The sequence below is a fragment of the Oryzias latipes genome, chromosome 16 (assembly GCF_002234675.1).
Source record: "Oryzias latipes chromosome 16, ASM223467v1".
NCBI classification, from domain to species: domain Eukaryota; kingdom Metazoa; phylum Chordata; class Actinopteri; order Beloniformes; family Adrianichthyidae; genus Oryzias; species Oryzias latipes.
This window is the reverse complement of record NC_019874.2, coordinates 9836354-9853667: the sequence shown is the minus strand read 5'-3', so window position 1 is coordinate 9853667 and position 17314 is coordinate 9836354. Positions and strand designations below refer to the sequence as shown.

Here is a 17314-nt window from a genome sequence, read left to right as displayed (position 1 = left end):
AAACTGTTCCAAGTCTCCATCGAGTTCCTTTTGCCCATGTGTGAGTTTCAAATAGTAACAATTATCTCGTCAAAGTAGCACTTCTAGCAAATTAACATCCTCAGAGACATGTGACAAAAAAAGATCATAGAATTGATTCCTAAAATGTTTTAAAATTTCTAACTTTTCATTTGTTTTCTGGAAACTGATTTTGTTTTCTGGAAATTAATTGGTTTTCCAAAATCTTTTTTTTTGTTTTGTATCATATCATTTTGTTTTCAGGAATTTTTTTACATTTTGGCTTCTGAATTTTTGTTTTGTTTTCTAAACACGTAATGCTTTTTTTTTTTTTTCTAAATATATTTGTTTAGCTTTTTTAATTGTCATTGTGATCTTTAAAATGTTATTAGGTGTGTTGGAGATGAACCAGCCTGGAGATGAACCAGCCTGGATCGTCGGTGAGACCAGGCAACTGCAGTCGGGAAATGGCGTTTGGGATGAAGGCCAACGCTGAGCTGCAGCAAGACTGTACGAAAACAGGAAGTTAGACTTGTCCTCAACACTCTGTAGAATTTTAATATGCCTCTCTCCCCTCAGTATGATCAATGCTAATATATCTTTTATATTCATTGTAATGCTTTGTAATGTATGGATTTTTTATCAACAAATGTTTTAACTATTAACTATTCAGCCCAACATCTGCTGACTAGTTGAAAAGTTGTCGTGTTTCCAGAGCTGAGTAGACCAGAGCTCTTCTAGGGCCGAAGTTTGGGGGTGGGGGCCTGGGCTTGCTCCGGGGGGGGGCCGGCGCTTTCTGGCTCGTCTCTCTCTGTGTGGGGGGGTGGTGCTGGGCCTGGGGTGTCGGCGCCTCCGGGGGTGGGGCCCCTGGGCTGGGTGGGCCTGGCCCCCTTGCTGGGGGGGGCGGGGGACAGCTGTTCGACCACCGGGGGACAGTCTATCAGCTGTCCCCAACTTACCCCCTTCCTCATATAACCTCATAATAGGGTGAGGGGGTGGGGGGCTTAGCCTGCGATGAGCCTTGGGGGGGGGGGTTTACTAGGCAGTGGCCCCCCTCCTATGGTTGCCGTATGGAGTGGGCCCCCCCTCTTTCGGTTTTATTTGCACCTTAGACATGTAGGGCCCTTGGTAGGGGGGGTGCTTGGACATCACTGCCAGCAAGCAGCGGATGTCCTCCTAGCACCCTACGCGCCAATTTTAACCGCACCTTAGACATTTAGGGCCCCTTGGTGGGGAGGGTGAGGGGACGTCACTGTGAGTAATCAGGAGATGTCCCCTTAGTGCCCTACCAGCCAATTTTAACTGCACCCCCCTTAGTACACACACCCCTCCCCCCTCAATATATACATCCCAACATAAACACACACACATGCACACACACACACCCTCTCAAACACACATACACGCACACACATTTTGCAAGGAAGGTGGGACCTGGGTCCATCTGTCCCCTGCCTCTTCCCTGGTGGGGGGTACGGGCCCCTTTGCAACAGCGGTCGTGTCCCCGGGTTGCCGGCTTCCTGGGCCTGGCGGTGCTCTCTCCGCGCGGTGGGGGGGTTCACATTACATCTGAGCCGGGGGTGTCTGGTCCCTGGGGGGTGGGTTCTGGTCCTTGCTCCTGAGTGCTGGGCCCCGCCAAATTTCCAACTGTGGTCGAGCCTGGTCGGGCCATATTTACAACACCCCTAGTGGGCCCTCTTTTTTCCCCGGGGTTCCCCCCTCCTGGGCAGGGGCGGCGGGCCCCTGCCTCGCTCCTCCCTGGACCAACCGTGGGCCGGGCGGATGGCTGCCTGGAGTGCGGAGCGGGTCTCCCTTGGGGGGTCCTGGCTCGTACCTGGGGTTGGGGCGGGGGGATGCCCGGAACTCCTGGGTGGTGGTGGGGTGCTCGTTTGGGGCTGTGGGCGTCCTTCTCCGGTGGGGCCCTGCGTTGGGTTCTCCCGGCGTGGCGGGGGGGCTGCTCTCCTGGTTGGGCTGGGGCGGCGCTCTCTTTCCCTCCGTGCCTCCCTGGCCTCTGGCTCTGGGGGCCTTACGGCGGCCCTGCTGGCCCTGGCCTGGGTGGCGGGCTTGGTCGCCCGGGCGGCGGTTGTTCCCTGCCGGTTCCCGTTTGGCGTTGGGGGGATTCCAACTGCCGCTGCTGCTGCGGTGGGGGTCTTGGGGTGGGGATGGCTGGGCACTGTCCCTCCTTCTTTTCACGTTCCACCATCCATTTTAGAAGAACATAAACACTCACCTGAGCACAGGTGTTAGCTCACCTTTGCACTAACAGTTTGCATGATTGAATGACTGAAATATTTCACACTAGTTGGTTTTAAGGCATAAGTATGCGTGTGTGAACACTATCTGTTTTGTGTACATGTCGACAGGTGGACATTTTTGCAGCTAGCAGGTGTGTTTATAACATTTGAGTGTGTGTGTGGACAGGCTCCGCCCTTTATTTTTATTTTTTTTTACTACATTTGAACCTTACCATAATGATTAACAACCAGTAAACTTGTTGCTGTATGCTGCTTCATGGTCTTATCCCCCTTCCCCTCTTTTCTTCCCTTCTTTCCTTTTCCGTCCGGTCCAACACCAAAGATTTTCAGACATGATTGAAATTAATAAAGTTTGGCCTCAATTACAAATGGGTTTATTCAGACATACCTTTGGTTTGTCTGAAGATTAATAACCCCTCTTGTTAAAGTAAAATATGTCCAACACAAGAGGCCCTCAGCTCTCATCTGTCTGCCCAGCTGTTGGACAGGACAAGTTGAAAAAAAAAAAAAAAGTTGTCGTGTTTCTTTTGCTAAAAGTTTTTTTTGACCTTTTTTGTTTTTGGTGAGCTGAACATTTTTTGTTTGAAAAAGGGGCATTTGAGCATTCCGGAAGCTATTTTTAATGAATTTAAAAAAGTAGTAGTTAGTTGAATAGTTGAAAAAGCTGAAACTGTTGAACGCTCATCTCCTGAAGGAGCTGAACATTTTGATAGTTGAGTCAGTTGAATAGATGAAGGGGTTGAAGAGCTAGGCGGGGTGATAAAACAGGGACACTATATATAGAGAAATAAATATGTGTAAATGCTATACAGCATTCACACAATAAACCTGGAAGCAGCTCCTTGAATTAAAAAAGGCCAGCCCCAGCTGTCTGGAGGCTTCCCTGTCATTTTGCTGGGTGTCACACTGACAGGTCTGAGTTGAAGTTTGTTTGTGAGGAAAACAGGTGACTCAGTCAGAGCTGCAGTCAGCATCGCCGATGACTTAAAAGCCTGTCTCGGCTGGGCAGGGAGCTCGGATATAATTAACCCCTGAGCAGAACAAACCTGCCTGCAGCTGTCTTTGAGCATGTTTTTTTTTTGTCTCTTCCAGCGAAACAGAAACCTACAGAGGGCCACTGCTTGCATGTGCACTGAAGATCAGATTGCACAGTTCTAGAACTGTGGTGGAGCAAGTGCTATTTGCAGATGCATTTATGCTTAAAAGAAACGTTTTAGAAATTATTAAAATCTAAAGCAGCTAATAGAAGAACTCTGATTTGGTTTCATCCTAAAACGCAGTGAAGACCTCCTGGTGTGAAGCAGAAAGTTTGTTCAAAGCAGATCAGTTTGTGTGCCGCCTTTTTTTGGAGTTTGGGTGTAACGAGGGTGGAATGGGATTATCCGTGTGTTTGTGCATGGTGTTTCTGCCGTACCTAAAAGCCTCATCTAAAAACGAGTCAAACAGTGTTACACCTCACCGTTTACTATGCACACTTCCCAGGTTCACAAGCTGAGAGTCCCCGATCAATGCATCCTGAAGCTGCTTTCACACTGGAGGATGACACAGAAGTGGATTTTCACTCCTGTCCTGGTAATCTGACTCCCCCTCCTGTCCCCTCCCTTATATTTTTGTCCTATTTTATTCATTGTGTTAAACATGAAATGTCATTGTGATTTTAATGTGCATTTGATGTTGCATCACCATCGAACTCAACTCCCATACTTTTTTGATTCCATTTGGCTTCCCTACCAGCTCTCTGAACAACAAAATCGACAACGACATTAAAGTGTGCACAAAATGAAGAACTTATGTATTAGTATTGTCCCAATTTTTATTGAGACAATAGGAAAAAAAGGTTCCCTAATTTTAGTCTTCTTTGTATTTTTAATCCGGGACAGTACGCATTCAAACTCGGTCAGAGAGAGACGGAAACGCAGCGGAAGCGGCCATCTTTTAGACTCAGCAGCGGGACTGAAGCTAACTGTACTGGGAGAGTCTCTGAACGATCTCATGAACCCAAACATGGAGATATGATCATGCCCAATCTTTTCGTAGAGCTCTTTAAAATAAATAAACCTGATATCTCAGCATCATCTGTGTCTTCCATGCATTGTAAATGAGGTAAACACCGCTCCATGTAGCGATCAGGCTGAAAAACATTCGCTGGTAGCTCCTCCCACACGCGGCCGGGGAGTCAAGCTTGACCACGTTTGGACAGGCGGCGAGCAGCAAATTCGCCGAGCGATGAAAGAGGGGCGGCTGACCCAAACTTGTCGTGCAAATCGCATTTGGTGTGAACGCACCATTACACTTTTATTTGTTCTGCTTGATCAATGTGCCGAAAATCCTTATGATCATAACCTTCTGCCTCTGTAAAACTCATCAAAATCCTTTCCATCTATTCACAAAATCAGTTTGCAGCAACAATTCTTGTTTTCCTGGGCAGATCTGAATATTTAGACAAGATGAGAGACCCTTGGGGTTCTTGCGGTGGAAAGACATGAGCCCAGTGTGTTGAAGTGGAAAGAGCTCGCCATGGAAACCTGAATATTTACTATGGAGTTGGATTAGTGTGCCAGTCTACCGCCGGCCCGGACTTTGTCACAGCAGCTATTATCAAGGAGCCTGTCAGATATGGCCTTAATAACAGACTGGAAAATGCTTTGGTTGCTCGTGAGTCATTTCAAATTTCCTCTTTATGGCTGGAATGTCAGCATACGCGCTTACATAACAGACAAAAATGTTTTTATGACTCTTCTTCCCAACTTTGGATATCTTTATGTTTTTTTTATCCATTGATGAAATTGAAGACATGACAATCCCCTTTTTCTGTCTTCTGATGCTTGAATTGAACATAAAGACAATTTTAAAATCAAACCAAAACAAAGTGGCAACTGTTAATATAATAAAATCCAACAAGCCTCAAACAAACTTCTACTTCAACTTCTTATGTGTTTCTCTCTAAATTTACTGCAGCGTTAGAGCAGCCATATTGCAGAAATAAATGCTGCTGCTGAGTTTTGTAATAAAAAAAAGTTAAAAAATAAAAGACAAAACAGAGATTGATCAACAGACAATGTTGTGTAACACTCCTGTAAAGGCGATTGAACTTTGTGTACATGGTCACAGCACAAGTTTATGTAGAAAAGGCAATGAAGCCCGCCTAAGACAATAAATGCAGTCACTGTGAGGGAATGTCGAGACACACTTCTGTGCCAGCGATAGAAATCAGTACACATGAAAGTGCAAGCTGCTATGGAGACATGAGATAAGGACATACGTTCAAAACTGTTCCACTTCTGTAGGGGGATCCTGTAGTTGGTTTAGGGAGTTTAGTGATCTGAAACGATGTCGTTTTGACCGACCCAGTATGTGACTCACAGCAGCTTTTGACCATCTGCACACGATCACTGCCTTCGTGTTTTTGATCACAGCACCACATAAATCTCCTATCTGCGGCCAAAAACCCTCATATTGGTCTTTTCAATTACAGTAAATAAGCCAAGATTTTTTTTTTTCGGTTTAATAGGCAATTCTGTAAAAAACAAAAAAAAAACTAAATTAATCTAAGTTGTCTTCATCAATCGTTGAGAAGCTCGGTATAAGAGGTATTTCCCTGCAGGTGGAAGTTCTTGAAGAACGGATTGAGATCAAAGCTGCTGTTGACATGTTCTGTAGATGTTTGTACCTGACAGAACTATTCAGACTTGAGTTGCAAAAATGTTGTCATGAACAAAATTCTCATTTTTCTTTTGGAAGATCTTCAATCCTCTTACTTTTCCAGTTCAGAGCCTCTCTCAGCTACTGGATGGGAGGATTTTTGAGAATCAAACCAGAACTGGCAGCTAAAAAAAGACTCTCCTCTAACTTTGGCGAGAGAAGGAAAGCAGCCAAGACTTTTCTCTGGTAGCTTTTGATATAAAATGCCACCACCAGGAACATGGGTTGAGAAAATTACAGAACAAGTTCATTTTTTGTGTTTTTGAGGCTGGATTTGGTGACTGTATATTGTAGACAGCTGTCTGCTCTTTCTCTGCTCACAACATTTGGTCAGTTTTGATCTGAGAAGAAGGGAAACGATTGATCAACACCTGAAAATGAACGGTTTTGACAAGACGTATCCATTACCGAGGCAGCAGAGCAAACATGATTTAAGATCCAAAGATGCAGAAGCAGCCCAAGATGTTTTATTACCAACACAATAGGCTCTCCCTTTAACACAGGCCTCTCTTTAAGTAGCTATAGGTCATGGGTTGCAAGCTTTACGGCCCATAAAGGAAGAACATACAGAAGAAGTGAAAAAAACACCACCTATACTCCTATATTTGTGTATGTAACCCTTCTCCTAGGCACTTTAACATTGGGAGTTGGGTCATCTAGACCCCACTAGACAGTGCGCTGAACCTTTTTTCTTCAATGATTTGTGATCTTCACTGGTGTCCATGGATTACATGAAATCCTCTTCACCTTTACCCACCTTTGTCATGGTATGGAGAACACGTCAATGTAAGGGTGGGGTCATAGAATAGCACAAGGGTTAAGAAGAAAGATTTCAGCTGGAGAATGTGAACAGATCCTTCTGGTTTTCAGATGTTCACGGCTGAAGTGACTCAGTCTTTTCTTTCACACGAACCTTACATAATGCAAAGTCTAAGAATAAGTTTGACCATTGAGCCTTGACGAATTCCAACCGTGCAGTATTCCACAACATACTTCTGACACTGCAGCAATAAGGGAAATGCAGCTTCTCACACTAAAAAGCCACTAAACAACACATTTGAAAGAAAACTCCAACATGTAAAAGCGCTGCATTTAAAAAGCTTACAACTTTTTGTTAGTTTAGCCTCTGACAACTGCTTGATTTTTTGTAGCCGTCTGTCATTGATTCTTGTCATATTGTATTGTTATTTACAGCAAGTTAGATCATTTTCCTTTGGGACTGCTTTATCCTGACAGATCGCATAAAGCTGGGAGTATCCACTTCTTTTTCAACTTCTGCTGAATTTGAATGATTTCCCCTAGTAGCTACCTTATCTGATCTCCACGCTCTTCTGTAATCAATCAAGCGGGCAGCGCAGGGACTCTGACGTCAGCAGTGCCGCTGTTTGTGTAATCACTTCCCATGGATTTGTCACATGGCGCAATTCTGGAAAGGTAAATGCTGTCTTATCACTCTTTAGCTCTGGTGTGGGCCGGCATTTCAGCTGACTGGTCATCTCAACCTGGTGTTGCAGGTTAAAAAACAAAAATGAGCCCATGTCAACGTCACCCACTGAATCAGTGATTTGAAGCGCACAATGGATCTGTCAATAGAAACAGTGCACGTGTTGGGACACATCCTGACTTTGGATGCTTGTGTTGTTAACCTGTCAGATGAATACAGTTTTTTTTAAAGGTAATATCCATGAGACTTGACAGATTAATCCAAACGTGAGCTTCACATCTCATCTGGGGAATCTCATTCTCAGGTACATCTCATTCTCCAGGCAGACCTTACAGCTCGCTCTGACGTCTGATCAGGTCTCAGTACCTGAGAGGAGTCTGCGGCTCTTTTTTTAACAATGCCCATGATGCATAAATGGACGTATCACAGCTAAAACAAACTCACAGCTTAGTGAATGAAAAAGAAACGGCTAAATGTATACATTTTTAAGGTTCTTGATTCTTATATGCAGAAACACGAGACGCATAACCTTGTTTTGTTTTGTTCGCCTTGTCGGAAATGTATCATTTGTTTAAGGTGTGTCTAAACACTTGTTGGCTCGCCACACCTGTAAGGCTCACAGTCTCAGTTGTCATAGTTGCAGTAGGATGTCAACCCTAGGACAAACAAGGAGTCTGTAACACTGACATGAATTAACCAAGCAGGAAAGAAGGGGGTGAAGCACAGAGCTGCTGTTGAGATGCTATAGAGTGCTTTATTCCTGTTTGAGTATGTCTTATTCTCACAGCCTCTGTTTAATGTCCAGCTGAGAGGTTTCTGCTCCGAAGATGCAACGTTGAGTGGGTTATTTATGGTGGCATGATGCAGGCATCACATGTGTACGGAGCTGAATCCTCAGCTGGAGGAAGCGCTGCCTAGACGCTCAACAACTGTGGGTGCTGTTGCCACAGAAACGGGGCTACTCTCACATTAAGAAACCTAAATAGATGTCCTGTAGAGAGAAGATGGATGAGGCACCAACCATCTCCAGCCACATCTCCAGTCGTTGGATTTGGTTGCATGAGCTGATGTGTGTTTGAAATAAATCACTCATGCACAGATGTTTGGGAGAAGCATCCTGGTGTGTGATGGGAGTTTCATGGGGAGCTGCACAAGTCAATCATGAAATGAACTTCTAAGCATTTTACAGGTGCAGCATGAACAGTCATGGCAACTGTGGGATTCAAGAACTGATCAATCTCAAAAGAGGAAATCACTTCTGAAATATTTTGGACCATCATGAAATCACCCAAGAAGTAACGTCTGCTATTGTGAGTAATGTCTGTCATTGTGTAAAGCCCCTCATTAAGGGCTTGTTGGAGCACAATGCGCTGCACGCATAGGAGGAAAATGGACCCGTGACCACAGTACTTTGTTTTAACCACAAGAAGATTTTACAAATCCTGAGTCCAGACAGTGTAAAGAACTCAAATTTGACAATCCAAGTCCCCACAGGGCAGAGTCAAGCCGGGTGTTACTCCCTCGGTTTCCGCGTATGGCCCATCAAGTTAAAATAACCACCTTTTCCACGGAAGTCAGATTTTATTTGACTTCAAAAGCCAAATATAATTTTATGACAACCTATTTTTATAAGTGCAGCTTGAAACCTTTAACAATATGAAAGCACAACCTTATCATAGATTTAAATGAAGTCATTTAAAAAAAATCTAGCACTAGTAATATGACTTTTATAATGACTTTTAAAAAACTTTTCCCACCACTGATATTTGCTGTAGTGTGAGAGCATTGGGATTAAAGAGATGTGGCTATATTATCATACATGGAGATTAATATAATGCATGATAAAAGGATGTAATAATAATAAGATATATACATAATAGTAGGATATAATATGATACATGAACTGTATGACACATACAGTTTAATACACAGTTTAATGCAATGGTTTACTTTATGATAGAATAATAGACAAAGTGGCACAACCCTGTTAAAGTTAGTGTGATGTACAGAGATACAGAGTATGTTGTTACATAACATGAAACACTAGAGTGAAAGAAACAATATTATACACTATAATTCTATATGGCGGCACTAGAAAGATTTTACAATTCAATGGACAATATGATGAAAATCCCCTTATTTTTAAAAATACAATAATGTGATACAAAATAATATAATATAACAGGCTAAGAGACATTTTAATTTAGTGGGACACAATATAAAGTGTACACAATAGATGCAAAATATGGTCTTGTATGAAAAAACAAACAAAGTCCAACACATTATCATTGCATTTAAAATAATATAGTGTGACAGTGCCCTATAGGAATATTTAGTAACATATTTATCTACAATAATAATAAGAACTGCTGTGAAAGTCAATGTTATGGTCGTTTGGGATGCAATGCAACGTTAGCACTCTGCATGTGTCAGAGCTTTAAGGTCGAGACAAAGGATGTAAACACCTTTACGGGACTGTTTGTGATGCAGATTATTTTTATTTTTCCTTTTTCAAAACTATAAAAAATGTTAATAAAAAACAGATGGAACATTAGAAGACTTGAGGCTGGAAAATGCCTCTACACTGACAACACAAAAGGATGAGAAGCAACAGGAAGTGCTCCTAGTTTACTGATAGTCAATAACCATAAACTGTGTTTCATTTTTAGCAAACAAATATTTGCAATCTCGATTCCCTGTTATCAATGTTTACTCAATGACTGATTTCAGCAAAAGAGATGAATCATTTCCAGGATGGTTTATGGTGTCAAATAAAGATCCTGCATTTAATAAAATAGTAAAGTTTGAGTGTAGTTAGCATGGACACGACATTAAAAAATAATAATAACTGCTCCCTCAAATGACAAATTGGCATTTTGTGTCCACAGTGTAGTATTTTGTGTGGAATAATTTGCATTTTATTAGCTTTTTGTGGACACAAATGAGTATTTTGAGTGGACAAGTTCGAATTTTATAAGCATTTTGTAGACACACATTTAAAATTTGTGTGAAAACTAAACATTTAGTTTGTAAACTAAATATATAGTTATTGAAAAACATAATTAACTTTAAATTAAATACTTAGCTTGCTAACTTAATATTTAGCTGGTAAATGTAACATTTACAAATATAAATTTAATTGAATAAAAGTTAAAAATATGCATTTCAAAAATGAAACCTATTTTTTTCTCCTAAAATAGGCTAAATAACCAAAAAAAAAAGTGCTGGTAATATTTGACTTTACAAACAGCACCCCATGGTAAACAATGACTTTCATGATCAAAATGCATCCGATCATCCCATCTGTTTATCATTTAGTGCTAAAAGTGACAACAACATTTTCTCTTGTTTAAATTTTATCAATACTCATACATAGCTACTCAGTTGAACAGTTTAGGCATGTAAAATATTTATATTTTTTTTACTTTGTAATATTGTACAAAACGGAAGTACTGTACAAAACCCAATCTTACAAAATAAACTTCAATTATGCCGGGGGAGCATACAAATAACGTGCATTTTATACAAAAACATTCAAGGCTCTACAACTTTCATATAAACATAAACAGCTTTCTGATTAAAGATGGTACTGAGATGCATTTTCATTTGCTCGATTAATATGGGGGTGAAATTAAAAGACGAAGAGATTTAGCATTTATGAATATAAAATGTGCCCAATATAATAATAGTAACATTAATTATGATTTTTTTATTTGGGTCCACGTTTTTATTATGAAAGGCAAAAAATTATATGTTCAAATTTCAGAGTGAAGTTGGGGTGAATAATAATATATATAATCATATATATGAATAATAATAATATATATATGAATAATAATATAATAATAATGAATAATAATATGTTTTTGATGAATTTTAAACACTTTATTTCCAAAAAATTCTAATTTCAGTAAAATTCCAAAAAAGATGGTTAATGGTTTCTGGGTGTTCTTCGCAAAAGGTTTCAGGCATGTAAAATCCAAACATGCAGCAAAAAGCATCAAGGGCGTCAGGAGAAAGTGTTCCCTGGGGGCGGGGCGTCCGCGGTCAATGACCAAACACAGTAGCCAATCAGAGCGCTCATGCTAATGAGGAGCCTTTAAACCCTCCGGAACTTCCTGATGAATCGGCGCTTCGCAGACTGACCGGAATTCAGCGGCTCTCCCGGGAGGAAACTGCAGCTCCAGAGCCGAAGAGACCACCGCGGACGCGGTCAGGAATATCTCCTAAAAGCAGGACATCCACAGCTGAGGAGACAGACAGAAGACGGTTTTTCTTTTTCCTTTTTTAACAACTTCATTTTCCCCCCCCTGACTCTTGGAAGAAGTTTCCATCGCCATGTCCGCTGTTTCGGATCAGAGCCGGCGGTTCTGCGTGTTGTCCTGGGATCAGGTGCGGCGCTTGGACTCGATTCTGGCGGAGAGCGTCCCCATCCACGGCCGGGGGAACTTCCCCACTCTGTCCGTGCAGCCGCGGCAGATCGTACAGGTAAAAAGAAGCGACAACTTCCAACACACGTCCACACTCCAGCTTGTTTTTAAAATGCGTCTACACCAAATGTAATGTCCCAGACAATCTCTCATTTATACATGGACCCCCCCTGAGTGGCATTTGAGCTTCTCAGCCGCTCCTCCTGTGGTCTCCTGTCCTTCTTCACGCCTGAAAAGATCCCATCCGGGAAGAACCCCAGCAGAAATACCACTTTCCTCCAGGCAGCTCTGGTTTTTGTGTTAGATGTTCTCCAGATTAATTTAAGTTTAAAATCTTCATCCCAAAGAAAAACACTTTGGTATATTTATTTTTAATGGCTTTTGCAGCCAGCAGAGAGTCATGGTGCTGCACGCGGGGACACTCTCTCTCTCTCTCTCTCTCTCTCTCTCTGGAAAGGATAGGAAGGATCTATTTGCCTGGTTTGTTTGGTCTGCCTGAAAAAAATATCAGAAGTTTGAGAAACAAAAATATTTTTTTGTTTTTATATTTGAAAAATAGATATGATTATTGGCTTGTAAAGGGTCATTTTTTTGGTCAGCTTCTGGAACCGGATTCTGGGTTTACATGCAGTCACTCCAGACAAGGAAAAAAAAACAACAACCCAACAACAATACAATGCAGGAACACAATAGAGTCTAAACCTAACCCAACATGACATCAATGGGCAGTTTTCTCTCTTTCTCCCTCCTCTTGTGTCAGCTTCTTTAGCTGGACCACCTGATCCAGTCCCATACAGGGTCCCTTCGCCCCTGTGCCGGGGCTGGATCTGGTTTCACCTCCCCCGCTTCCTCCCTTGATGGCTGACTTTGCGTTAAAGGCCAGAGTTAACGTTTCAGAACCCTACAGCCACACAGGATCCTCATGTTCTCCTTCACACACTGACACATTCAGGGGCCAGCTTAATGTAAAGGAGCCCACGCGGGTCCTCATGGACGATGAAGGATGAATAGGAACTACTCTAAATGAGAGCGGGAAGGCGGGCGGGCGGGGGGGGGGGGGGGGGTGATTTCTACTTAAGGACACTCTACGGACTTTGGGAAAGCTAAGAATCTCCATCTGCTACATGGATCTAAAGTTTTGGAGTGGAGGAGTGGACTTGAACAAATGACTTTCCTGCGTTCCACAGCTTTAGTGGTGGTTTGGTTGTGGCCCCTCCGTCAGGAATCACTGACTCATGAATGAGTGTGGACTTAAGATAAACACTCTCAGCATCCTGAAAGCTCGAGTAGCAGGAGGGGGAACTTCAGTTTGATAAACACACACGTCACAAACTCAACCATCCTTCATTGTCGTTATTATGAACGACAGACGGAGCTGGAATGCGAACTCTTGTTTAGGAGCAGCTCTGACGTCAAGCAGCCAGAGGCAGGGCACCAGGCTAAACTCACCTGTGTTCAATCATGCATGATGGAGGAGTGAGGTGTGAACGCTACGCCTGACACAAAAAAAAAGTCTCCATCACTGCTCCTAATTGGAGTTTGAACCCAATAACCGATTCCCATCCTTATTGCCATTATTGATTTGCTTCTTCCACTTCTGCTGCGTTGGGGTTGCTTGGTCTCAAAATGTTTGTCTGCAGGCTGACCCGCTGTGTATAAATAGAGCCGTCATGTTATCTGATCACCATGAGAGAGAGTTAGCGCCCTAATCTGACAGGTCAGTGTCAGTCGGGGGATTTAAGGTTGCATGTGAATGTGTAAAGACAAACTGGGCTGCAGGTGTTAATGTTTCAGTTGCCGACAATAATGGTTTGAAATGTAGAAAACGCGGCACGATACTGATACCAGCATGAGGAAAGCTCTCAATCAGATTGAATTTCATCTCCCTTTTCATTAGTTTTACCCTGAAGCTCCCTTTTGATCTAAAAAGTGTTCTAACTGTGCATCTCATCGTTTGATTAGCTTCCATTTTGAATAGTTTGTGTTATATTTTTGACACTTAAATGAAAAAATGTCCCTAAACTTGAGTTTTCTTTTATTTTGTAGAGGGTTTCCACCGTTTGACCCTAAAAGCTGCACGTCTGGCGTGGACCTAATGGTTCTCGGTCGTTTTACTCTTAAATGTCCTGAAGTGTGAAGGTTGTTCAAAGAGCGCTGTTCTTGCAAGATCGGAAAAGATATCCAGTGTTGGGATGCACGAGGCCAGCATTTTCCTGTCCAGATTTTGGTTATTCGAGTTAGGAACGTTTTCCAAAAATTTAGTGTCGCAGAATTTCTTCAAATGGGGGGAAAAAAGGCAAAGAAAAAAAGCATTTAAAGTGTTTTTACTTACTGTTTTTCTCCTCATATTTGTGTGTGTGTGTATAGATTTGTCCTTTATTTCTTTTTCCAGGTTTTAGAAGCTGCTATTTTAGTGGCAAAATCCATTCAAGTGTCAGCCTTGATGTAATATATATTTTCATGGAGGTTGTAGTTAACCTTTCCCTTTTCCTAATTTGAGATCATAAAAATAAAATTAAAAGCTTTAAACAAATAGCTGCTTTTTGGGAAACCGTTTCCAGGAAGTTTTTTTTCTTCTTCTTTTTTCTGTTTTTTCTCGTTGACCTACAGAACCCAGCCGAAAACCCTTGAAATGACGGAAAACCTGCTTCTGTCCAAACTTTTTTTTTTTTTTTTTTGGCAGAGTATTTTGAAAATGTGATCATTGTTTTTCTTTTTTAGGCTTTTCAAGCTCAATATTTATGCTTGCTTATATTTGTTTGCTTCCAGATGAAAGGATGAGTTTTTACCACAGGCTTAGTCCGTGGGTTTGGCTGCTCGCACTTGTTCCTGTGACATCAGGGCTTCAACGACATGAATGTGCATAAATTAAGCTCCATAGCGACGCATAGGAACTCAAGGCTTTAGAAACGTTTTTGTCAGTGTCACTTCTGGTTGCTTCGGTCGTGAATTTGTCCTAATTTAACCCTTGAAGAGACTGAGTGTTGCGTTCACAGAGTGAGACTGAAGGTAAAGGTGAGGAACTGGACTTTTGTGGGTGCTTGAATTGATCCCGTCTTCTTAGCTAGGTCTTTTGTCAATGAGTGTTTACGTTTCATGATCATTTAAATGAACCATTTTTCTAAAATAGAACAGAGTTTCACAAATGACCTGCTATTCCTGTCTGTCCAGGTGGTGCGGGCAAGGCTGCAGGAGCGAGGCATCTGTGTGAAGGACGTGAGGCTGAACGGCTCGGCTGCCAGCCACGTGCTTCACCAGGGGAACGGCTTGGGCTACAAGGACCTGGACCTGATCTTTGGGGTGTCGCTAAAAGACGACCAGGCCTTCCGTCTGGTGAAGGATGTGGTTCTGGACTGCCTGCTGGACTTTCTGCCCCCTGGGGTCTCTAAGGAGCGCATCACGGCGCTGACGCTCAAAGAGGCATATGTGCAGAAACTGGTAAAGGTCTGTAACGACACGGACCGCTGGAGCCTCATCTCGCTGTCCAACAACACAGGCAAGAACGTGGAGCTTAAGTTTGTGGACTCTCTGAGACGGCAGTTTGAATTTAGCGTGGACTCCTTCCAGATCTGCCTTGACTCTTTGCTCTTGTTTGACCGTTGCTCGGAGACGCCCATGTCTGAGAGCTTCCACCCCACGGTGATCGGGGAGAGTGTCTACGGGGACTTCAGTGAGGCTCTGGACCACCTTTGTCGGAGGACCATTGCAACACGCAGCCCTGAAGAAATCAGAGGCGGCGGATTATTGAAGTACTGCCACCTGCTTGTGCGGGGTTTCACGCCCTCCTCTGAGGCAGACATGAAGCAGATGCAGCGCTACATGTGCTCACGCTTCTTCATTGACTTCCCCGACATCGGCGAGCAGCAGAGGAAGCTGGAGGCTTACCTGCAGAACCACTTTGTCGGGATGGAGCACAAACGCTACGAGTGCCTGATGACTTTGCACCAAGTGGTGAACGAGAGCACCGTGTGTCTGATGGGTCACGAGCGGCGCCAGACGCTCAGCCTCATCTCCATGTTGGCGCTGAAGGTGTTGGCTGAGCAGAACGCCATCCCCACCGTGACAAATGTAACGTGTTACTACCAGCCGGCGCCTTACGTGCAGGACATCAACTTTAGCAACTATTTCATTGCAAAGGTGCAGCCGCCGCAGATCCCTCACTGCTGTAACTCGTATCCAACGTGGCTGCCCTGCAGCTGAGTCAAGATCATGGCGTCTCCACCCGTTCCTTCATAGGGGGGAGACCCAATAACTCATCTTTGCCAAATGTGACTAAAAAAACAATCCTGTACTGCTGTGCACCAGATTGAGCCGACCGTTCTTCTCATTTGTGTTCTTTAAGAACTTTTATAAGATGGGTTGTCATTTCTGAGATGTAGCTAAATCTTATTTAAATATACCAAAAAAGGTTTTTCAGAAATGCTTTTTCTTTTTCTTTTTGAGGAAACAAATTTTGAGTTTGATGTTTTTTTTGTTTTTGTTTTTTTAAATGACCTAATGGACCAAATATACATTTGTTCAGAGACTCCTAGTGCCTACAAAAAACATCTATAAAATGAGAAGTGTGCATATAGTATTTTCTAGATTACTCTGTCTCCCTGCTGGAACAGAAACATTCATTTACGGTATGTGAGATTCTGAAAAAAAGACTTTTCTTTCCTCTATTGTCAATTCTATCTCAATTCTGTTCTGTAATGATTGTTGTCATTTGGATCTTTGGGCTGTTGTTAACTTAAAGTGCTCATTATCTGAATTGCTTCACCGGTCAGGTTGTACTTTGTCATGCTTCCATTAAATGTGAGAAGCTTTGGCTAAAAACCAAACCAAAAAATAAAAAAGACTCTGTTTTTTCCTTCTCCACAATGAATGTGATGGATGGTAAAGTAGCTAATAATGCGCTGGTCCATTTCTAGGAAACTGGCCCATTGAAACGCGTGTTCTGGACTGGAGTGTGTTGTATTTGTCAAACGGGAGCTGAGCTTCAGTTACAACCTGAGGACACGACCATAAGGAGGCTTTTCTAAAGCACAAGGGATTCTCTCTGTGTGATATCAAAGCTTGTTCACAAAGGCGGGCTTGTTCTCACGTCCATTTCACCACTAGAAATTCAACCCCTCTTGCTTGACTGATACTATATCCATGTCATTTCCAATGAGTCAAAATCCGAAATCTGTGCAGACAAAAGGAAAAAGTTAGCTACACCACAGAAACTGGGATTCAAACGGTTTATTTGCAAAAATGTCAAACCTTGAGGTCTGACAGTGGAGTATTCATCTGCCTCTGCCAGAGTTGACTTCTGTGCTAAAATAAAGAAAAACTAAGTTTCTAAGGTTTAACCATTAACCCAGAATGCCCGTAGCTTCAATACTGTGTGAAGTGTGTAGTTTTCATTTTAGCGTCCAAACCCAAAATACCAAACACAAAACTCCACTGTGTGCAAAATACAATCTTCACGTTTGCCAGGAGAATGAACAAAAAACCATAAT

General features: G+C 42.6%; 1 protein-coding gene across 1 annotated transcript; it reads left to right on the top strand.

The window, feature by feature from the left end:
• The first annotated feature begins 11326 nt into the window (after nucleotides 1–11326).
• On the top strand, nucleotides 11327–16688 carry fam46b (family with sequence similarity 46 member B). The gene is made up of 2 exons (XM_023963896.1): nucleotides 11327–11886; nucleotides 15000–16688. Exons 1-2 carry the CDS (start codon nucleotides 11737–11739, stop codon nucleotides 16026–16028), a joined length of 1179 nt encoding a protein of 392 aa, XP_023819664.1. The 5' UTR covers nucleotides 11327–11736; the 3' UTR covers nucleotides 16029–16688.
• The last annotated feature ends 626 nt before the right edge of the window (nucleotides 16689–17314 follow it).

Excerpts from the sequence above, each read along its gene's own strand:
- fam46b (XM_023963896.1), top strand. The coding sequence starts at position 11,737 with ATGTCCGCTGTTTCGGATCAGAGCCGGCGGTTCTGCGTGTTGTCCTGG. Across the intron at positions 11,887-14,999 it reads AGCCGCGGCAGATCGTACAG|GTGGTGCGGGCAAGGCTGCA; the intron begins GTAAAAAGAAGC and ends CTGTCTGTCCAG.